Below are 24,602 nucleotides of genomic sequence, written 5' to 3'. Positions count from 1 at the left end.
GACTCCTTACACTGGGCCTTCCAGCCAGAGGAAGCATCAAATCCATGTTCATCATGTAGTTTCTAATGAAGCTTGTACATTTAAACAATACATTATTATTAACTCAAGAGAATGCAAGATTAGTCTGCTTAATCTCATATCATATTACAATTCCACCATTTTAGGAATCAATCTGGAGAAAATCTACCGCAATTCCTTTCACTAGTCTTTATCTCTCTGACCAATGCTCTATCCAAATGCTTCAAGTAAAAATCTTGATAGATCATCAACTGGATCATTGAACATTTCTGCCCAGTTCATTTTTGATCTTGTCCACCAACCTTTGCCTATTTTGTTAGTTACCCCATGTAGTCAACTTTAACAGTGGGGTAACATGATTGCTGCCCATGCATTGTATCTGCCCCAGGGCTTCTAAAATTTGACCTAAAATGGTCCCTATCAATTAAGGGTGGTTGACCAAATTGCTGGTCAGAATATTATTTTTACATAGTGGAATGAAATGTAGCTGTATTGATCTGAATATTATGTGACTCTTTGTCATGGGGAACTGTGACCCTAATGTCCTACCTTGCATTACAGTTGGTTGAGCAACATAAAGTCTGTATCTTTGGCAGTAAATGTAATATTTAGGGAAGTTAAATGTAATATTGAGCAGATTCATAAAGTCGCACGGCAAGGAAATAAGGCCATTTGGGGAAACTCATTCATGCCTACTAAGATACCAATCCAAGCAGGACCAAGTTGTCTATGTTTGCCCATATCCCTTTAAACCTTTTTCTACCTTTTCTAAGGGCGGCCACGGTGGTGCAGTGGTAGAGTTGCTACCTTACAGCAAATGCAGCGCCAGAGACCCAGGTTCGATCCCAACTACGGGACGGTCTGTACGGAATTTGTATGTTCTCCCCATGACCTGCGTGGGTTTTCTCCGAGATTTTCGCTTTCCTCCCACACTCCAAAGACATACAAGTTTGTAGGTAAATTGGCTTGGTAAATGTAAAAATTGTCCCTAGTGTGTGTAGGATGGTGTTAATGTGCGGGGATTGCTGGTCGGCGCGGACCCAATGGGCCAAAGGGCCTGATTCCGCGCAGTATCTTTAAACTAAACTAAACTAAACTAAACTAAACTAACCATGTTTTTGTCTAAATGTTTTTAAACATCGTAATTCTACCCATCTCTACTGCTTCTTCTGGCAGCTCATTCAATATATGTCATCTTCTGTGTGAAAATGTTGTTCCTCAGGCCCCTTTTAAATCTTTCCCCTCTCACCTGAAATCCTGTCCTCTGCTTTGGGAGTCCCCTACCCTGGAATAAAGACCGTGACTACCCACCTCACCAATACTCCTATTTAGAAAGAACTGCAGATGCTGGAAAAATCGAAGGTAGACAAAAATGCTGGAGAAATTCAGCGGGTGAGGCAGCATCTATGGAGTGAAGGAATAGGTGACGTCTCGGGTCGAGACCATTCTTCAGACTGATGTGGAGGTGGGGGGAGGGGGGGGGGGCGGGAAGAAGAAATGAAGAGGCGGAGACAGTAGGCTGTGGGAGAGCTGGGAAGGGGAGGGGAAGGAAGGAGAAAGCAAGGACTACCTGAAATTGGAGAAGTCAATATTCATACCGCTAGGGTGTAAACTATCCAAGCGAAATATGAGGTGCTGCTCCTCCAATTTACAGTGGGACTCACTCTGGCCATGGAGGAGGCCCAGGACAGAAAGGTCGGATTCGGAATGGGAAGAGGAGTTGAAGTGCTGGGCCACTGGGAGATTAGGTTGGTTAATGCGAACCGAGCGGAGGTGTTGGGCGAAGCGATTGCCAAGCCTACGCTTGGTCTCACCGATGTAGTAGTGTAATTTACTCAGAGTTAGCAAATAGGAATTTCAATGAATTTCTAGAAAAGGTGCTGCACTTTAAAAAAATAGCTAACTGACAGAAAGCACAAGTATAAATCAGATGACATCTTCCTCAAATATCAAAGCGCACTCAGTGCAGCAAAAGAACATGCACTTGGGCCCGCGATTTCTGTGCCAAACATGATGCAAGACCATCACTTAACCCATATCCCTCCATGCCCTGAATATCCATAAGCATAATTAAAAGGCTTTAAAGGCCACTAACGTATCTGATTCAACCAATGGCAGCACATTCCTGGCACCCACCAACTAGGGTTGCCAACTTTCCACTCCCAAATAAGGGACAAAAGGTCAAAATAAGGGAAAAATTCCTGACGGCAATTTGTTGACCAACTCGGCCGTTGCTGGGTGAATGACGAGTTGGCCCGGGTGCTCGGCTGCACACAAAGCCCAGCCTGTGGGCCAGCTGAGGAGTTTTAGCCCGGGCCGCATGACATCGTGTGCAAAGTCCAATGGTCGGCCATGAGATGGAAGAGTGGTGGTGGTGTCGGTGGTGAGCGAAGGTCCGAAGGCTGCCGACCGACGGGGCCATGGGCGAGGCACTGCTGCTGCACTCCATGGGCTGCACTACGTCGGGATGGGTGAGGTGGGGTCAGAACCCGAGTAGTAGCAGTCAAATACGGGACAAGGGCCCTCACGTATGGGACAAACCAATTTAGCCCAATATACGGAATGTCCTGGCTAATATGTGTATAAAGCTTGCCCCACACATCACCGTTACACTGAGGTACCTCGTGGCAGGGCTTTCGTGAGGTGCCATCGGTGTGGTGCCTGCCCGGAATGTTCGTCAGTTAGCGGGACCTCGCCCAAATGCTTGGCGGACAATGGGATCAGGAACCTGTCTGAAGGTTCTTTGGTTGGCAGGATCGCCCGAAGGCTCGTCGGTCGGCAGGACTGTTAACCCACCCGAGGGCTCGTCTGACGGCGTAACCGGGAGGGAGCTGGAATGTCAGACACGAGGAGCAAGGACCGGTAGGTGGGTGAACTGGGGCAATCCCTCCAGTGCCTAAAAGGTCGGCTGCAGGAGGCGCCCACAGGTCACAAAGTTGGCCGGGCGAGGAGAGGAGAGAGACGTCGGTTCACGCGAACTGCTCCAGTACATCGAGCGAGCAGGCCGACTGGACTTTGAATAATGGCACCAAATATGACGGCTCCAGCATGTGTAATGCATGCAAAAAGAATTTGACTGTGTAGTTGCATATGTTACAAGTAAAGCACTTTTGAACACTGTTGAACACTGTTGAACACTATTGAACATTGCCCCTCTCACCTTAATGTTCTTTAGTATTTGATTTTCTGGGCAAACATTTCGGACTGTCTACCCTATCTATACCTCTCTTTATTGTATATACTTCTATCAGGTCTCCCTGCAATCTCCTAATCCAAGCATCATTCTGGTAAACCTCTGCACCCTTTCCACAGCCTCCACATTCTTCCTGTAATGGGGCAACCAGAATGGTACACAGTGCTCCAAATGTTTCCTAAGCAAAGTCCTTTGAAGCGGCAGCATGACTTCCTTATGCTCAGCGCCCAACCTGTGAAAGCAAGTAAGCATAGGCTTTCCTTACCACTCTATCTACTTGCTATTACCACCGGGTGGCGCCAGCAATGGCTGCCTCGCCAACAGTCTGTCTGTCCGTTCCTTCTTTGTGGTTTAATAGTATGTTACTGGTATGTTTTTAGTGTTCTTTAGCTAGTTTTATGTGGGGTGGGGGGGTGGGGGGAGCTTGGGGGAAACATTTTCTAATCTTTTACCTCGAAGGATATGCAATTTTTTTCTGTATCGTATCACCGTTCCCACTGCAGCCTAGCATCAATAGTTGGCGGCTTTTGCTGGAGACCGACTTTGAGAGCTCCACCACAGGTAGCCTACGGGACTTTAACATCGCGGAGCCCGCGACCCCTTTGCCAGGGATCGATCTCGGAGCTCCAACCGTGGGGGCTTGCGGACTTGTGTTCATGTTAACTTTTATGCAGTTGTGTATTTTGGTACTTTTTTTTCCGTGTGGCTCTATGGTAATTCGCATATCACTGTACCTTAATTGGTACATGTGACAATAAAAGACTTTTGAAACCTTTGAAATCTTATGGAATTGGACCCCATGATCCCTCTGTACATCAATGCTGCTAAGGGCTAAGCCATTAATTGTATGTTTTCTCCCCCCGTGTGACATCTCAAAATGCAACATAACACACTTGCATGGATATAACTCCATCTGCCATTTCTCCTCCCATTTCTAGTGCTGAAATGCTTAGGTGTAATCTGGTGTAATCTGCACATTTACTACCCAACCCATCTACATTTACCTCCAAGTTATTTATATATTCCATAAACGGAAGCGATCCCAGCACAGATCCCTGTGGAACTCCAATGGTCCAGCCTGAATACTGTCCTTCCACCGCAATCCTCTGTTTCCCATCAGTAAAACAGTGCCGATCCATATCTGGAGTATTGTGTACAGTTTTGGTCTCCTAATTTGAGGAAGGACATCCTTGTGATTGAGGCAGTGCAGCGTAGGTTCATGAAACTGATCCCTCGGTTGGCAGGACTGTCATATGAGGAAAGATTGAAACGACTAGGCTTGTATTCACTGGAGTTTAGAAGGAAGAGGGGGGGTCTTATAGAGGCATATAAAATTATAAAAGGACTGGACAAGCTAGATGCAGGAAAAATGTTCCCAATGCTGGGCGAGTCCAGAACCAGTGGCCACAGTGTTTGAATAAAGGGGAGGCCATTGAGGACCAAGGTGAGAAAAACTTTTTCACCCAGAGAGTTGTGAATTTGGGGAATTCCCTGCCACAGAGGGCAGTGGAGGCCAAATCACTGGGTGGATTTAAGAGAGAGTTAGATAGAGCTCTAGGGGCTGGTGGAATCAAGGGATATGGGGAGAAGGCAGGCATGGGTTATTGATTTTGGGACGATCAGCCATGATCACAATGAATGGCGGTGCTGACTTGAAGGGCCGAATGGCCTCCTCCTGCACCTATTTTCTACGTTTCTATTCTATGTTTCATAGGACCAAGTCACTCTTAATTCCGTGCATCCTAATCTTCTGATTCAAACTACTACAAATGCTTTGCATCCATGTGGACAATATCCAACACCCTACCTTCATTATCTCCTTAAAAGACTGTCAATTTAATAAGACATGCCCCATCATTTACAAAGCCATGCTGACTCTCCCTAATTAACCCATTATTTTACAAATTAGATAAATGTTATCCTGAAGAATCCTCTCCAATAGTTTTCCCACCACGGATGTGAGGACCACCAGCCTAGAACTTCTTGTATTCTCTCTGCTTAAATAAAGGAATAACATTAGCTACTCTCCAGTCCACCGGGATCTTGCCTGTTGATAGTGAAGATGCAAAGATCTTCATCAAGGCTCTTGCCATCTCCTCTCTTGCCTCCATCCAATGATCCGAGATAAAGCCCATCAGGTCCTGGAGATTTATCCACATTAATGCTCTTCATGAGCCCCAATACCTCCTCCTTCTTAATCTCAAATGGACCTTTAGTTTAGTTTTAGTTTTGTTTAGAAATACAGCAGGAAAAAGGCCCTTTGGCTTTCCAAGTCCGTGCCGACCAACGATCCCCGCACATTAACACTATCCCACATACACGGGATAATTTACACATACACCAAGCCAATTAACTTGCAAACTTGGAGGTCTTTGTAGTGTGGGAGGAAACAGATCTCGGAGAAAACCCACATGGTTACGGGGAGAACGTACAAACTCCGTACAGACAGCACCCGTAGTCGGGATCAAACCCGGGTCTCTGGCGCTGCAAGCACTATAAGGCTTGAACTCTACCGCTGCTCCACCGTGCTGCCTGCATATTCATATTCTAATAATACTCCAGCTGGATGAAGATGTGGCCCAAACTATAAAATCTTGAAAAGGTTATAAAAAACTTACCTCCAGATAAAGTCCTATTGTTTTCGTTGAATTGCACTTCTAGCCATTTCATATACCGGCTGGAGGACAAGTTCAATGTGGTTTTTGCATGGCCAAAGGATTCCAGCACACAGTTGACCTAGAACAAATGCACATACACCACAAATGTCATGTAAACTTTAGTGACTGGTAATTGAATCACTTTATATGCCATTTTACGCTGCAAATTGACTACGATCATCATTCTATGGAAATTAGGATGCAGTTTCTATTGAGTTTACCTAGAAAACATTGCCTGCGGGGTAACATAATTAATTAGCATGCAACATGTGCTTGACAACATTGTTATATTGTTCCAACAGCATAAAAATTCAGATTCAGAGTGCAGGAGCAGGCCTGCTAGAAAGTAAAAAATGGCTTCACATTACTTTAACACCTATATCTCACTTTTAAGCACTGCCATGGTGCCTGACGCTTTGAAGCAATAATTTGGCTCATCCCTGATAGACACCAAAAGCTGGAGTAACTCAACGGGTCAGACAGCATCTCTGGAGAAGAGGAATAGATGACGTTTCGAGACGAAACCCTTCTTCAGACTTCTTCAGTCTGAAGAAGGATTTTGACCTGAAATGTCACCTATTCCCAGCAGCCTGAAGAAGGGTCTTTACCCGAAATGTCACCTATTCTGAGCAGTCTGAAAAAGGGTCATGACCCGAAACGTCGCCTATTCCCAGCAGTCTGAAGAAGGGTCTTGACCCGAAACATCATCTATACTGAGCAGTCTGAAAAAGGGTCTTGACCCGAAATGTCACCTATTCCTTTTCTCCAGGGATGCTGTCTGTCCCGTTGAGTTACTCCAGCTTTGTGTGTCTATTTTTGGTTTATACCAGCATCTGCCGTTCCTGCCTACACATTGACTCATCCCTGTGTTGTTATTTTACGGGTAATCTCATTTATTGGTAGAAGGCATCAATTACAATTATTCCCATCCCATGCACCCACTTCTGACATCATCGTGCCCTCATAATTGTTCGGGTCTTCCATGTCTATTCCAATCACATGCCCACCTGATGGATATCCTGCCCTAAGGCACATACATTCCCTAAAGTAGGGGGATTGCTTGAGGCACAGAACACTGACCAGGCCTGCCCTTTTTATTATTTAACTATAATATGATTTTATGTTCATGTTCATAACCGATATGAGCAGAATTAGGCCATTCGGCCCATCGTCCACTCTGCCATTCAATCATGGCTGATCTATCTCTCCTCCCTAACCCCATTCTCCTGCCTTCTCCCCATAACCCCTGACACCCGTTCTAATCAAAAATCTATCTATCTCTGCCTTAAACATATCCATTGACTTGGCCTCCACGGCCTTCTGTGGCAATGAATTCCACAAATTCACCACCTTTTTTCAAAATGTGAGAATTGATCACTCCGTAAAACCAATTTACGATTTTCTAAATTTCATTTTCAATAATCAGAGAACATAAACATAAGAAAAGTGTAAACAAGGAACTCTAGTTGCTGGTTTAGGAAAGGTGCCCGGTGAATGGTAGTTTGGGTGGGACCTGATGAGTCAACTGCACAACTCCTCCCCCTTCTGTTGTGGGATAGACTAATTCATGGCCACTTTTGGCATTTCCAATTCCCTGCTTACGTTCTTTCTTGCTTGCTTTATATTCCACAAAGGCTCTGGCTGATTATTTCTTCCAAAAACTTTTATATGCTTCCTTTTAATTTTTGACCAAATTTAGAACCTTTCTGGTCATCCAATGTTCCATTTCCTTGCCATTTTAACCCACCTCCTCACTGGGACTTCCTGAAATCTTTTCAGCTGGTCTTTAAACAACTCTTACATGTCGGATGTGGACTTAAGGGCCTGTCCCACATGGGCGTCATTTGCGCGTCATGCAGATGGCGTGCGAAGATTCTGTACATCCCAAAATCCTGGGGCGCCGCGCACGACTGCACACATCACCACGCACCATGCGCACGTAATGCGTACCATGCGCGTATCACGTGCGCCGCATGATGCGCGCGTCGTGACGCGTAAATGATGTCGCGTAAATTACGTGCAAATAATGCCCAAGTGGGATAGGTCCTTTACTCAATAACAGGTGCTCCCAATTTACTTTCACTAGCTTCAGCCTAATCATTTTGTACTCTGCCTTACCCCAATTTAGTACTTTCTCCCAAGGTCAGGCTTATCCTTATTTATAACTATCTTAAAACGTATGGAGTTATATAAAAAAGGTTTTCCCACTATCCATTCATTGGATTTACTCCAGCATTTTGTGTCTATCTTTGGTGTAAATTGGCATCTGCAGTTCCTTCCAAACCATTTACTGTTCAGCAAACCTTCTGGAATGCACTTAACATATTAATCCCAATACAAGCCTTTTGCACTAAGGACATCGCAGTCCATACTGGGGAAGTTAAAGCTGCCCACTAAGACAATCCTGTTACTTTCACATCTTTCCATAATCTATCTACATATCAGTCTGAAGAAGTGTGTAGGAAGGATCTGCAGATGTTGGTTTACATCAAAGATGGACAGAAAATGCTGGAGTAACTCAGCAGGACAGATCGCATCTCTGGATAAAAGGAATGGGTGACGTTTCGGGTTGTAACCTGAAGAAGGGTCTGAAGAGTCTGAAAAAAGGTCGTGACCCGAAACACCACCCGTTCCTTCTGTACAGAGATGCTGCCATTCCCGCTGAGTTACTCCAGCAAATGATAGGCATTTTGTGTCTATCTTCAGTCTGAAGAAGTGTGCCAACCCAAAACATAATCTGCCCATTCCCTCCACAGATGCTGCCGGACCTGCGGAGTTTCTCCACTACTTGTTTTTTTGCCAATTATTTTTTGAAGATATAACTAGGAAAATGGACAAGGGAGAGCCAGTGGATGTAGTGTACCTGGACTTTCAGAAAGCATTTGATAAGTTCCCACATAGGAGTTTAGTGGGCAAAATTAGGGCACATGGTATTAGGGGTAGATTGCAGACATGGATAGACAATTGGTTGGCAGGCAAGAAACACAAAGTAGGGATTAACGGGTCCCTTTCAGAATGGCAGGCGGTGACTAGTGGGGTTCTGCAAGGCTCGGTGTTGGGACCGCACCTATTTACAAAATACATCATTGATTTAGATGAAGGGATTCAAAGCAACATTTGCAGATGACACAAAGCTGGGTGGCAGTGTGAACTGTGAGGAGGATGCTATGAGAATGCAGGGTGACTTGAACAGGTTGGGTGAGTGGGCAGATGCATGGCAGATGCAGTTTAATGTGGATAAATGTGAGTTTATCCACTTTGTTAGCAAAAACAGGAAGACAGATTATTATCTAAATGGCGTCGTTGGGAAAAGGCGAAGTACAATGGGATCTGGAGGTCCTTGTTCATCAATCAATGAAAGTAAGCATGCAGGTACAGCAAGCAGTGAAGAAAGCGAATGGCATGTTGGCCTTCCTGACAAGAGGAGTTGAAAACAGGAGCAAAGACGTTCTTCTGCAGTTGCATAGGGCCCTAGTGAGACCACACCTGGAGTATTGTGTACAGTTTTTGTCCCCTAATTTGAGGAAGGACATTCTTGCTATTGAGGGAGTGCAGCGTAGGTTCACAAGGTTAATTCCCGGGATGGCGGGACTGTCATATGTTGAGAGAATGGAGCGGCTGGGCTTGTACACTGGAGTTTAGAAGGATGAGAGGGAATCTTATTGAAACATATAAGATTATTAAGGGTTTGGACACGCTAGAGGCAGGACACATGTTCCCAATGTTGGGGGAGTCCAGAACCAGAGGCCACAGTTTAAGAATAAGGGTTAAGGCATTTAGAACGGAGATGAGGAAACACTTTTTTCACACATAGAGTTGTGACTCTGTAATTCTCTGCCTCAGACGACGGTGGAGGCCAGTTCTCTGGATACTTTCAAGAGAGAGCTTGATAGGGCTCTTAAAGATAGCGGAGTCAGGGGATATGGGGAGAAGGCAGGAACGGGATACTGATTGGGGATGATCAGCCAAGATCACATTGAAAGGCGGTGCTGGCTCGAAGGGCTGAATGGCCTACTCCTGCACCTATTGTCTATTGTCTATTGTCTATTGTCATCTGCAGTTTCTTATGTCTCTATCTTCACATATCTGGACTTTCAGAAAGCATTTGATAAGTTCCTACATAGGAGTTTAGTGGGCAAAATTAGGGCACATGGTATTGGGGGTAGAGTGCTGACATGGATAGAAAATTGGTTGGCAGGCAGGAAACGCAGAGTAGGGATTAACGGGTCCTTTTCAGAATGGCAGGTAGTGACTAGTGGGGTACCGCAAGGCTCGGTGCTGGGACCGCACCTATTTACAATATACATCATTGATTTAGATGAAGTGATTCAAAGCAACATTTGCAGATGACAAAAAGCTGGGTGGCAGTGTGAACTGTGAGGAGGATGCTATGTGAATGCAGGGTGACTTGAACAGGTTGGGTGAGTGGGCAGATGCATGGCAGATGCAGTTTAATGTGGATAAATGTGAGGTATCTTTATCTTTATCTCCATGTTGCCATTTGGAGGGGGCTACTGTATAATTCCATTTGAGTGATTGCACCTTTCTTGTAGTGAGCTTAACAAAGCGGACAAACCCCCAAGTTTGTCGTGAATAGAATGCCGTGGCAAGAGAGTGCAATAAATTATTGGTTAAGAAGACAATATCGTTAGTCGTAATCACAGTTAGCTGGAAAAGTTCAAGAGTTCATCAATGATAGACATTAGAATTTTATTTTTAACAATTGAAAGGTGTTTCAATGTTTCAGTTTCAGTTTAGTTTCAATTTAGTTTATTGTCACGTGTACTGAGGTACAGTGAAAGGCTTTTGTTACGTGCTTTCCAGTCAGCAGAAAGACAATACGTGATTACAACTGATTCGTTTACAGTGTATAGGTACATGATAAGGGATTAAAGTTTAGTGCAAGGTAAAGCCAGAAAAGTCTGATCAAGGATTGTCCGAGGGTCACCAAAGAAGTATATAGTAGTTCAGAACTGCTCTCTGGTTGTGGTAGGATGATTCAGTTGCCTGATAACAGCTGGGAAGAAACTGGAGGTATGCGTTTTCACACTTCTATACCTTTTGCCTGACGGGTGAGGGGAGAAGAGGGAGTGGCCAGGGTGCGACTTGTTCTTGATTATGCTGCTAGCCTTGCCGAGGCAGAGTGAGGTATGAATGGAGTCAATAGAGGGGAGGTTGGTTTGTGTGATGACCTGGGCTATAACTTGGTAACAAATTTGGAGTTACTGACAATGTCCATATTGAAGTGACCACTATGGTTAACAAACAGGAAATGGCCAAGGATAAATTTTCTTTCAAAATAATAGTTGTGTGTAAACTGTTACCAAAATTTGTGAAAAATATGGCAAGTTCTATATGAATACTGGCCTTCTCTTCCTGCACGATATTCAAACTAAAGTGCAATTTGGCTGATGTTCCAGGAGATGGCAGCATTAGCAGTGAAAGAATTATTGTGTCTTTCCTGATGTCAAGTCAAGTCAAGTCAAGTCAAGTTTATTCGTCACATACACATACGAGATGTGCAGTGAAATGAAAAGTGGCAATGCTCGCGGACTTTGTGCAAAAAGACAAACAAACAAACAACCAAACAAACTACAAACAGAATGGAACAGAATCACATATTATTTTACATATTAAATATTGTGGGCTAAAGGAAAAAGGGAAAAAAACAGCACTTTAAAAAAAAGCAGTAGAGTGGTACAGCAAAAGTTAGTCCCTGGTGAGATAGGAGTTTACAGTCCCAATGGCCTCTGGGAAGAAACTCCTTCTCAACCTCTCCGTTTTCACAGCATGGCAACGGAGGCGTTTGCCTGACCGTAGCAGCTGGAACAGTCTGTTGCACGGGTGGAAGGGGTCTCCCATGATTTTATTGGCTCTGGAGTTGCACCTCCTGATGTATAGTTCCTGCAGGGGGGCGAGTGAAGTTCCCATAGTGTGTTTGGCCGAACGCACTACTCTCTGCAGAGCCTTCTTGTCCTGGGCAGAGCAATTCCCAAACCAGATGGTAATATTTCCGGACAAGATGCTTTCCACAGCCGCTGAGTAGAAGCACTGGAGGATCCTGTTACCTACTTTTGTGTTTCTGTTAACGCACACAAAAAGAGAACGACTTGCTGGAAGTATATAAAATTACAAGTGGCATGGATAGGGTAGACAGCAAGAACCACTTTCCAAGGTGGATTTGTCCAACACTAGAGGGCATAGCTATAAGGCGAGAGGGAGAAAGTTTAATAGAGATGTGCAAGGCTGTTTTTTTACACTCTCACACACTCACACACAGTGGTGAACGCCTGGAATGCATTGTCAGGGATAGTGGTGGAGTCAGATATTTTTGTGGCGTTTCAGAGACTTTTAGATAAACAATAGACAATAGGTGCAGGAGCAGGCCATTCGGCCCTTCGAGCCAGCACAGCCATTCAATGTGATTATGGCTGATCATCCATGGAACGTGGAAGTTGAGGGAATAGAGGCAGAGATTTGTCCAGATAGGCATTATGTTCAACATAGACATTGTGGCCGAAGGGCACGTACCTGTGCTGCACTGAGCTCAATTCTTGCTCTGTGGATGTAAATTCCAATGTATTTTTCTTCCTCTGTGCAAGTCAACACCATGCCATTCATTGGATTTTCCCAAAATCCCATTTACTACTTGCCTTACCAACTGGCCAGATCATCTATCTCTTCCGACAATTATCACAAAATGCTGGAGTAACTCGTCGCCCATTCCTTTTCTCCAGAGATGCTGCCTGTCCCGTTGAGTTACTTCTGCACCTTTGGTTTAAAAAAGCATCTGCAGTTCCTTCCTTCACATCTATCACTTCCTGTGATTCACAGTGTTCCTTCTTACTACCAACCACACAGCTTTTATTTGTATTATCGGCAAACCTCTGTATAATGCCATCTATATTTGTAATATCTTAACTATATGGTGAAAGCAAGAAACTGAGTAGTCATCCCTGGGGAACACCAGATAACAGCCAACCAGCTGCAGCTTTTTTAATACACCAGTTTGAATTTTCACAACAATCTCGGTGGCACAGAGATGCTGCCTTAGAGCACCAGAGACCCGGGTTCAATCCTGACTACGGGTGCTGTCTATACGGAGATTGGACGTTCTCTCTGTGACCCGCGTGGGGTTTCTCCGAGGACTTTGGTTTCCTCCCACACTCCAAAGACGTACAGGTTTGTAGGTTAATTGGCTTGGTATAAGAGTAAATTGTCCCTAGTGTGTGTCGGATAGTGTTGATGTGCGGGGATCACTGGTCGGTGCGGACTCAGTGGGCCAAGGGGCCTGTTTCCGTGCTGTATCTCTAAACCAAACTAATGTCCTAGAGGGGACAAAATTAATTTACCCTACTGAGTCTGGCTCTATATACAGCTCTATATATGGTATCTATATATGGATCAGCCCATGATCACAATGAATGGCGGTGCTGGCTCGAAGGGCCGAATGGCCTCCTCCTGCACCTATTTTCTATGTTTCTATGTTTCTATTTTCTATGTATATACAGCTCTAGTCTGAAGAAGGGTCTCGACCTGAAACGTCGCCCATTCCTTCTCTCCAGAGATGCTGCCTGTCCCACTGAGTTGCTCCAGCATTTTGTGTTTACCTTCTAGTTCAATGTGAGCGATTTTCAACTAATTTTTGTAGTCCATCAAGCCGCTGACTTACATTAAATGTTTACCTGGACTACGCCATCAGTAAGATTAGAACTTTGCAATATAAACCAATTATCACAGGGACACCCATTTTGTAGAAATGCACAATAGTTGAAAGGAAGAACACAGAAAGGAAGACTGATCAGTCTTGTTACTGTACACCACCTCTGCCATACAGTGCCAGATTTGTTCACTTTCCTCTCTGGAGTCTGGAAGCTACGGCTGAAAGAACACAGGCATATGCTTAGAAATGTATCCTCAGTCGGTAGAATTAAGCTCGCTAGTAGACCATGAAATCAAATTTCAGAAACAGAATTAGGCACACTGATCATAATATATTGCACTTATAGCATTAGTAACTGAAGATCAAATTCCCCTCCCAGGATTTATTTTAGATTAGTTTAATTTAGAGATACAGTGTGGAAACAGGCCTATCAGCCCACTGTCCGCACCGCCCAATGATCCCCGCACATTAACACTATCCTGCACACACTAGGGACAAGTTACACTTATACCAAGCCAATTAACCTACAAACCTGTACGTCTTTGGAGTGTGGGAGGGAATCGACGATCTCGGGGAAAACCCACGCAGGTCACAGGGTGAACGAACACACTCCGTACAGACAGCACCCGTAGTCGGGATCAAACCCAGGTCTCTGGCGCTGTAAGGCAGTAGCTTTACCGCTGCACCACCTTGTTTTGAAATAATCCTCCCTCAGTCAGGTAAGCACTTATATTCTAGTATGTACCTCATGTTTGATTGCCATTTCAAATGTAATCTACAGTAGCAAAATAGTATTTGCTTTTATGCAGCTTTGGAATCATATGGGAATATGCAGTAACCACAACTTATGGTCGTAACCAATGACAATACGCACCACATTTTAGGAATAATTCAAGTTTGCAATTTGATTATATGTCCCTTGGTTTAAATCACACCAGCAAATAACGTTGAAATATATTAACTTCTGTGCCTTTTCAAACAGACACATGGTTAATCTCAGGAATATACCTTTGATATTGGAGCGTACTTTCAGCACAATATCACCATAGGTTTTAGTTCAGTTTAGTTTAGAGATACAGTGGGGAACCAGGCCTTTCGGCCCACCAAATCTGCTTGGACCAGTGATCCCAGCACATTAACACTACCCTACACACACTCGGGACAATTTACATTCATTCCAAACCAATTAACCAACACACCTGTACATCTTTGGAGTGTGGGAGGAAACCAAAGATCCCAGAGAAAACCCACGCAGGTCACGGGGAAAACGTACAAACTCCGTTCAGACAGCACCCGTAGTCAGGATCGAACCTGGGTCCCTGGTGCTGTAAGGCAGCAACTCTACCTCTGCGCCAATTGCAAGGAATTCTGAATTTTATATAATTGTATTGGTTCAACTGCATTGAACCAATACAGTTCAAACTTGAAATCAATACACAAAGACTCCCTGTACTCAACTAGCCCCGAGCCTAAGATACATTGTCATGTTGTGGATGACTCAGAACAGTTTTGAAAATCATGCAGCAACCATATTCTTTGGTTAATAGACCAAATGCCAAAACGTCACCCATTCCTTCTCTCCAAAGATGCTACCTGTCTTGCTGAGCTTTTTGTGTCTTTCTTTGGTTAATACTTTTGCTTTGAACATTTAAGGTTCCGGTCCGAAAACTGCTATCTGACTATGCTTTCCACTGAGGCTGCGCTGTGGTTAATATGACAATAGCAATGTAGAATAGAGAGGTAGAGAGGGGGGCCCGCTCAGAGTTGTCCTGCCTTGCCCATAGCCCAGCTAATATAATAACTGGGGCCAGTGAAGGACACGGCACTCCAGCTGTCAATTTGCAATGGTTGAGGTGGAGCCTGTACAAGGCTAACACTGGCAAGAATCGGCCGGTAATTCAGCTGACGAAGATGCAGAATGTAAGTATTTATAAATTTCTGTGGGTCAAAGCAGCAGTTCCACCAAATCTTCCTTGGCTACTCTTGTTCATGGTCTGTGCTCACCCTCCCCCACTATCCACCGCCTGTATCTTCCTCTAGATCAGAAATTAGCAGGGATCTCCGATAGAGTCGTACAGTCATAGTGTCTTTCAGTGTGGAAACAGGCCCTTTGGCTCAACTTGCCCACACCTGTCCCAGCCACACTAGTCCCACTTGCCTGCGTTTGGCCCATATCCTTCTAAATCTGTCTAATTGCTTCTTAAACGTTGCGATACTACCTTAACTACCTCCTCCAGCAGCTCGTTCCATACACCCACTACCCTTTGTGTGAAGATGTTACCCCTCAAATTCCTATAAAATCTTTCCCTCTTCACCTTAAACCTATGCTTTCTGGTTCTTGATTCCCCTACTCTGGGCAAGAGACTTTGTGGGCCTACCCGATCTATTCCTCACCTAATGTAATCAAAAACCTCACAGAGATCAGCGTGACACTGCCCCTGATAACGAGAAATTGCAGGCAAATGTCATATGCAGCTAACAGGTGCATTTGAACAAATCTGGGGTAGTATCAGGTGTTCCCACCAACAGATCTGGGACATAAGTTTATTTTAAGAGAAACTTCAAACAAATTCGCTCGCAGTGCAGTGAACAAATGTTCTTGTTTCCAATCTGAAAAGATTGTCTACTTAAACACAATTATAATGTTAAAGGAAAAAAAAATCCTTTTGATTTCCTTTCCGAAAAATTATTTTCTTTCAGAAATGATTTCCTAGATCTCTGACCAGTCTGACTGTCCCCCCCATTTAAATTTCATCTCTGTATGTTTAGTTGTCACCTTCTCCTAGCTAACAATGATCTATTCTACATTTGACTTGATTTACATCCCCTTTGATCTCTCATTTCACTCTTTATCCGTCCTTATCCCTGACTCTCAGTCTGAAGAAGGGTCTCGACCCGAAACGTCACCCATTCCTTTCTCTCCAGAGATGCCCGTCCCACTGAGTTACTCCAGCATTTTGTGTCTACATTAGGAAAAAGATGACCACTGGGTTTGGCCATGTTACAATGATGCAAGACTAGTCCGTTCACATACGTCAGAACTAAATAAACAGCAGCAATTGAACTTTTCACTTGACCTGTGGCGATCTGGAAATACTAGGTCAACTTGGAGACTGCCAGCTCAACATCAATGAGGCCTGGCCTCACAACAGCTAATGCCTTTCCCAAGAGCTGACTTCCTGCACAACATTCAAGTGAGGAGATTCTTGACTAGTGCGGGCGTCAGGGGTTATGGGGAGAAGGCAGGAGAATGTGGTTAGGAGGGAGAGATAGATCAGCCATGATTGAATGGCGCAGTAGACTTGATGGGCTCAATGGCCTAATTCTAGTCCTATCACTTATGACCTTATGAGGCAGTTCACTCAATATGGTCAACATTGAGCCCGATCTTTCCAGAAACAGTATTGATATTTTCCAGTCCACCCAATGAATTACACATTAGAAAACAGCATGCAAAGGATGAATCATAAAAGACACAAAGGAAGAAGCTTGAAAGAAGCTGTTAGTCAAGTATGAGTTGTCACAATTACCTTGCACCCACAAGGTAACAAGACCTCCCACACTTTGTGTGGATTAATTGTGAAGGATGAGTGGCTACGGCACTGAAATAATGCTCACTGAACCCCACTAGATTCAGTCATACCAAAATGGCAGGACTTGTGTTTGACATTTGGCAAGAGTGAAAATGTACGTTCAGTTGTTTTAAGTGGAAGGCAACAATTCCTGGATTTTCACCATGTTACAAGGGGGTGTTTTACTACTTACATGGTTAAACTTTGTTTCAAACATACACTCAGTCGCTGCAGCTCGACGTGCCAGATGCTTTACAATGTGTTTGCAGACTTCTGTCTTCCCTGATCCACTCTCGCCACTGCAATAGAGAACACATCAAGGCTCTTAATAGCTCAGCGAGGCACAGAGAAAAGACCCACCAAGCTGAGTCTGACGAAGGGTCTCGACCCGAAACGTCACCCATTCCTTCTCTCCAGAAATGCTGCCTGTCCCGCTGAGTTACTCCAGCATTTTGTGTCTTTCTGAGCTGAAATGACACCCGGGTACTGCAGACGATGTGGGATTTTGTCAACAATACTATGGGCGGCATGTTGGCGCAGCGGTAGAGTTGCTGCCTCACAACACTTATAGCCCCGGAGACCCGGGTTTGATCGTGACAGCTATTTCATGTACGCACAAGCCTTGGTGTGGAAAGACGTCTGAGCTACGGGGAGAAGTTGAGTAGGCTAGGTCTCTATTCCTTGGAGCGCAGGAGGATGAGGAATAATCTTACAGAGGTGTATAAAATCATGAGAGGAATAGATCGGGAAGATGCACAGTCTCTTGCCCAGAGTAGGTGAATCGATTTAAGGTGAAGGGGAAAAGATTTAGTAGGAATCTGAGGGGTAACGTTTTTCACACAAAGGATGGTGGGTGTATGAAACAAGCTGCCAGAGGAGGTAGTTGAGACAGGGACTATCACAAAATTTAAGAAACACTTGGACTGGTACATGGATAGGACAGGTATGGAGGGATATATGGGCCAAATGCGGGCAGGTGGGACTAGTGTCGCTGGGACATATTGGCAAGTGTGTGGCAAGTTGGTCTGAAGGACCTGTTTCCATGCTGAATTACTCTATGACTCTATGTCTGATGAACTCATTTGTTTTTGGGGAGGTAAGAGGGAGGAGCAATGAGGGAAATGAATCTACATAGTTGCTGTGTGGATACGATTATGATAAAGGAATCTGGTTGACAAAGACACCAACAGTATTCGAGGCAGGTGTTATAACAACATGTAAAAAACATTTGGACAGATGAACCAGAAAGGTTTCCCTGGACAGGAAAGGTTTAGCAGAATATGAGCAGAAGGCAGGCAGGTGATCCCGTGTAGATGGGTCATTTTGGTTACGCCAAAGGGCATGTTTCTGTGCCGTATGACAATGATTCTAAAGCTATGAGATGAGGGAGAGAAAAAATACAACCAAAAGAATGTAAAAGATGTAGGGAAAGTTGAGTAGGCCATGCCAACAGAGAGAATAATCTGAATCAATGGAGATGTTTCCATGAGCATGGCCCGATATGTTTAGCACCACCTACAGCTCTGCAGTCTTCAGCTGTTACTCTCTCTCATTTGCATTTTCTCTCTTTCACTGTTCTGATGAAGGATCTTCAATTTGAAATGTTAAATTTGCTTCCCCCACCACAGACGCTGCCTGACCTGCTGTGTATTTCCAGCATTGTCTATTTTTTATTTAATTCCCAACCTTTGCTACATCCCCATGTTATTATTATTATTATTACAGAGTTTCTTGCCCAGAGTAGGTGAATCGAGGACCAGAGGACATAGGTTTATGGTGAAGGGGAAAATATTTAGTAGGAATCTGAGGGGTAACTTTTTCACACAAAGGGTGGTGGGTGTATGGAACACGCTGCCAGAGGAGGTAGTTGAGGCAGGGACTATCCCAACATTTAAGAAACAGTTAGACAGGTACATGGATAGGCCAGGTTTGGAGGGATATGGACCAAACATGGGCAGGCTGGAACTAGTGTAGCTGGGCCGGTGTGGGTAAGTTGGGCCTGTTTCCACATTGTATCACTCTATGTCTCTCTCTGAATGTTACGTCATTCATAATACTTGCACAAATTGCACAAGATTTCACTTTAGGTTTTATTCCTGCTCCCGGATACAAGAAACATGCCAGAGCTGAAAAGTTCAAATCTTTGTGGGTGATCCCAAAAAGTTCTTAAACATTCACTTTTCCCACAGCAAACATTCTTCAAAATAAATATAAAATTCAAAATTAGTAATCACTTTAACAAGCATTCACCTTGGGTTACTTCCGGTAAAAGAGTAATTCAACATCACATCCACAAATTCACCACAGGCACAGCATTGTGCTGCACAGCTTAGAGATTCCGTTCAAATTGGAATAGTCTTTCTTATGCCAAAATCACAGTCACCATGAATATCATTTCCCCCCCAAATCTAATGCAGTGTTTTCTTGTATCTCTTCCTGTTGTATTTTTATTTTTTTTATAATGAAAAATTTACTCTCATACTCCAAAGACATACAGATTTGTAGGTTCATTGGCTTGGTATAAATGTAAATTGTCCCTGGTGTGCGGGGATCGCTGGTCGGCGTGGACTCAGTGGGCTGAAGGGTCTGTTTCCGCTCTGTATCTTTAAACTAAACTAAACTAAACTAAAATTAAGAATCGTTGACTTGAAAGTTTTATCTTTCCACAGATGCAGGCTGACCTTTGAGGCATGAAGTTATGAGATACTTTTCTATGCAGAGATAGGGACTTGCTTCCATATACAGCAGAAAGAGGTAGAGGTGGAAGCCGCGGTCTCCGGTCGGAAAGTAGCCAATTTGGGCCCTCCAAAGTGTGTTCGACCATCCCGACTTCGGAGTTTCGATCATCCCGATGAGAGTGCCTGTACATCCAGCCATCCGTAGCGGTGACTACGGAGGGTTTATGGCCCCGACCACGGATGAACAAAGAAGGAGGACTGACTGAACTTTGTTGCCTTCCACCACAGTGAAGAATGCTGTGGTGGATGTTTATGTTAAGGGCCTATCCCACTTAGGCAACTTTTTAGGTGAGTGCAGGACACCGCGCTAACCACATGTTCGCTGGTGGTCTCTGGTGAGTCTCCTTCAAGGTCACGAGACGTTCCTGCATTCTGGGAACTAGTCGTGGTCTCAGTATGATCGCCGCAAATGTTTTAACATGTTGAAAAATATTCTGCAACCAAAAATTGGTCGCCATGGAGACAATCGATAATCCTGTAATCGTAGGTGCAGTTGTAGTGGGGCCGCCATGTAGTTATGGGTAGTCGAGGTAGTCGTAGATAGTTTGCTGACCGGACATTTTTATTGGCTCATTGGGGAATAAAAACGCAAGCAAGAATTTTCAGAACCAAGGGAAACCGACCGGTAATGTTAAATGCCCACCAAAATTCACAGCTGTGTATCTCTGGCTTATTAAAAGTTGTTTAGCTTTTTGAAAGTGTCTCCACACCTTCTCCCCCCTTCTCTCCCCCCTTCTCCATCCCCCTTTCTCCCTCCCCCCCTCTTTTAAAGGATTTACCGTACACTGTGCTAGCCGTCTTAATTACAGCGCCAACCTTCCTGTTCATCGTGGGGTGTGTCTGTATCACCTTGGCTTTGCACCGTGTGAATTTCAGACAGCGCTCCCCCCGCTTGCCCTGGCACCCGCCTTTGCTGTGTGTGTGTGTGTGTGTGTGTGTGTGTGTGTGTGTGTGTGTGTGTGTGTGTGTGTGTGTGTGTGTGTGTGTGTGTGTGTGTGTGTGTGTGTGTGTGTGTGTGTGTGTGTGTGTGTGTGTGTGTGTGTGTGTGTGTTCCACTATGACAGTCGCCGGCAGTCCGCTGAAAGATCGCCTAAGTGGGACAGGCCCATAAAATTCTATTGTGTATTGTGTGTCCTTTTTTCAACTGCATCGCTGCTGGCAAATTCATTTTGCTGTACCTTAGTTGGTGCATGTGATGAATAAATTTGACTTTGGCCATTCAGCCCTTCCAGCTTGCTCTATCACTCAATACCAATATTCCTGGGTAATCTCAATACCATATTACTTCTCTCCCCTCATACACCACATCCACAGATGCTATTCTCAATTCTACCAGTTGTATTCTTAAAAGTTCTCAGTAGCTTTGTAAACAGGTTTTCCCTTCCATAACCAGTCGATTGCATAAAACGAGGTCCTTCAGTCTGCTGAGTCTGTGGTGGACATCAAGCATTCATATACATTAAGCCATGAGTCATGATCATATTGAATGGTGGTGCTGGCTCGAAGGGCCATATGGCCTACTCTGCACCTATAGTCTATTGTCTATTGTAATCTAATTTTATTCTCCTCAAATTTCCCATTAACTACAACCTCTCCCCTCCTCCACCATTGCCAGATTCTACCACTTACCTCAGCACCAAGGGTAATTTACAGTGGCCAATTAAGCAACCAATCTATACATAGAATAGAACATAAAACAGTGCAGCACAGGAACCGAACCTGTGGCCCACAATGTCTGGGCCGAACATGATTCCAAGGTAAACTAAAGGGCCGAACATGATTCCAAGGTAAACTAAAGGGCCTCTCCCCGTAGATCACAGATTTCCAGACTTAAACTCTTGGGATGAAAAGTGATCCATCGCCCGTACTCCTCAGTTCCGAAGTATGCAATATTCCCCTTTGAGAATTCTATTATTTTGCTTCTGAGATGTTTTCCACACACATGATTTGTTCCGCGCACATGATGCGCGCATGGTGCGCATTACGCGCGCATGTTGTGTGGTGACGTAGGCAATGACGTGTAGTCACGCGCGGCACCCCAGGAATTTGGTAAGTACAAAATCTTCGCGCGCCATCTGTGTGATGTGCAAATGACGCCCAAGTGTGACAGGCCCTTCAGGTAACAGTTAACAATGACCCGTTTCCTTTATCATTGTTACCTTTTTGCGTATCTTTCATTCTTTTGAAGGCAGGAGAAATGGGTTAGGAGGGAATGATAGATCGGCCAATGCAGTGGTAGAGTTGCTGCTTTACAGTGCTTGCAGCGCCAGAAATCCGGGTTCGATCCCGACCACAGGTCCTGCCTGTACGGAGTTTCTACGTTCTCCCCGTGACCATGCAGGTTTTCTCTGAGATCTTTGGTTTCCTCCACACTCCAAAGACGTACAGGTTTGTAGGGTTGGTATAATTGACTTGGGTTTGTATACTTGGTATAATTGTCCCTAGAGTGCAGGCTGGTGTTAATGTACGGGGATCACTGGTCGGTGCGGACTCGGTGGGCCGAAGGGCCTGTGTCTCTAAACTAAACTGCTCAGTATCCCCTACTCATTGTACTTCACATGTCATGCTCGAGGCCTCTTACTCATCCACATTGATAACTTTCCACCTCACTGGCTCTCTCTCTTTAATCTATCGTCTCCTCACATCTGCAATTCATACTTTAATTCACCCTATTTCATCTCATTCCCACAGTTTAATGCAATTACATTTAAAGACATAAATAAATACATAAGGTCATAAGGGATAGGAGTAGGATTAGGCCATTCGGCACATCAAGTCTACTTCACCATTCAATCATGGCTGATCTATCTCTCTCTCCTAACCCCATTCTCCTGCCTTCTCCCCATAACCCCTGACACCCGTACTAATCAAGAACAGACCATTATTGTAAATACCAATACATATTTTTTAGAGCTAGGAAGATGAAAATGACTCAAAACCATAATGAAAAACGGAAGATAATTCATGTTCGTTTTTTTGCTGAATAGGATGTTCAGTTACCAACTGAATCAGTGGAAGTTTTAAAACTGTACCTTAGGATGAAGCACTGTGACTTTTGTTCCTGCCACATAACATGAAGGGCTCTTTCAGTGCATGAGAATATATGGGGGGGCAGTGAAGAACATAATTTTCCTGTACTACTCCGGTAAATCTGAGTGACCTGAAAAAGAAAATAGTTTGTTGAGAATTCTGTGCTTCTGCTTCATTCCCAGGAAGCAATTCAACACATTGCTTGGTGATGTATCTCTAAATTAAACATCCCCCTGATAAGGAAATCTTAGAACAACAAGTAATGTCCTATCACCGCACCCACAAGGAAACAGAGCCTCAAAGTCAGAGTCTAACAGCAAGGAAACTGGCACTTCAGCCTATTTCATCTATGCCGATCAGATTCTTTCATCACCTATTCCTTCTCTCCAGAGATTAGTTTAGTTTAGTTTAGAGATACAGAGCGGAAACTGGCCCTTCGGCCCACCGGGTCCGCGCCGACCAACGATCCCCGCACATTAACTCTATCCTACACCCACTAAAGACAATTTTTACATTTACCAAGCCAATTAATCTACAAACCTGTACGTCTTTGGAGTGTGGGAGGAAACCGAAGATCTCGGAGAAAACCCACGTGGTTAAGGGGAGAACGTACAAACTCCGTACAGACAGCACCCGTAGTCAGGATCGAACTCGGGTCTCCGGCGCTGCATTCGCTGTAAGGCAGCAACTCTACCGCTGCGCCACCGTGACCGCCTGTCTCGCTGAGTTACTCCAGCATTTTGTGTCTATCTTCTATCTAAGCTAGTCCTATTTGCCTGCGCTCAGCCCATATCTCTCAACCTTTACAATCCTGTCCAAATGTCCTTTAAATGTTGTAATTATCCCCCTTATGATTATAACTCTGCAGCTTCTGCTGGCAGCTCTTTCCATATAGCCACCTAGTAGGCCCCCCTCGGTCATGACTGACCATGGATGATGCATCCTGGTCGGATGCAAGCCTGGGCGTTCATATTGCAGTGGCCATTTGGCCTGTTTTGCATGTCACTGATGATGGCATGTGCCTTTAAATTTTAGACTGCCCGTAATATTGTGGGTGGGATTTATGACGTGTTTTTGGGCATGTTTGGAGCTTAGATGCTTGCGCAGAAGTTTAGTTTTTAGATTAGTTTGGAGAGACCATGGGGAAGGTTAACCCTTCGACCATGTAAGATCATGTGAGATCATGTAAGATCATGTGAGATCATGTAAGATCATGCGGGATCATGCAGATCTTGCCAGTGTTACGGAGACACGAGGAGTTTTCTAATGTCTAAAGTAATAAGCTGGAGTTCGAAGAAGATTGCAGTAACGAGTCGGAAGAAACTTGGCTGTATCTTACTGTTTTCTATCAACAATAAATCATTTATTCATCAGAAGACTGTGTTTTTAAGTCATATTGGAGAAGAAGCTCTGAAGGTCTCTGTGAGTGAGCTTGCATGCGTTTAGAAGACACCCCCTTCAACCATTCTCATCCAAATAGCGGCTAGGGTGCTAATTACCTGAAAGATATGAAAATCTGCCGCTACACATATGGAGGACAGGCTGTTGCCCATGCAGCACATCCCCCCTCTCCACGTCGCTGATCGATCCAAAGGAACAGCAGGGCCGTTACAGTTTGGCACCAGCGCCGTCGCAGGAATTGCCAGAGCGAGGTTGTAGACAACGACGAACTGCCTTCAGGGCTCAGGCTCCGGATTTACTTGAGGTTTACTCCTGGAGCCTTTTCCATGA

General features: G+C 44.5%; 1 protein-coding gene across 1 annotated transcript in view; it reads right to left on the bottom strand.

Moving 5' to 3' along the window:
- myo16 (myosin XVI) overlaps nucleotides 1-24,602 on the bottom strand; it is a 245,770-nt gene that overhangs the window by 93,044 nt on the left and 128,124 nt on the right. Inside the window, exons 12-14 of the mRNA XM_033022212.1 lie at nucleotides 22,874-23,001; nucleotides 17,297-17,402; nucleotides 5,830-5,947 (exon numbers count right to left, since the gene is read on the bottom strand). Coding sequence (XP_032878103.1) covers nucleotides 5,830-5,947; nucleotides 17,297-17,402; nucleotides 22,874-23,001 — 352 coding nt within the window. The remainder of the gene's footprint in view (nucleotides 1-5,829; nucleotides 5,948-17,296; nucleotides 17,403-22,873; nucleotides 23,002-24,602) is intronic.

The sequence above is a fragment of the Amblyraja radiata genome, chromosome 6 (assembly GCF_010909765.2).
Source record: "Amblyraja radiata isolate CabotCenter1 chromosome 6, sAmbRad1.1.pri, whole genome shotgun sequence".
Classification (NCBI taxonomy): domain Eukaryota; kingdom Metazoa; phylum Chordata; class Chondrichthyes; order Rajiformes; family Rajidae; genus Amblyraja; species Amblyraja radiata.
This window is presented reverse-complemented; position numbering and strand designations above follow the sequence as displayed.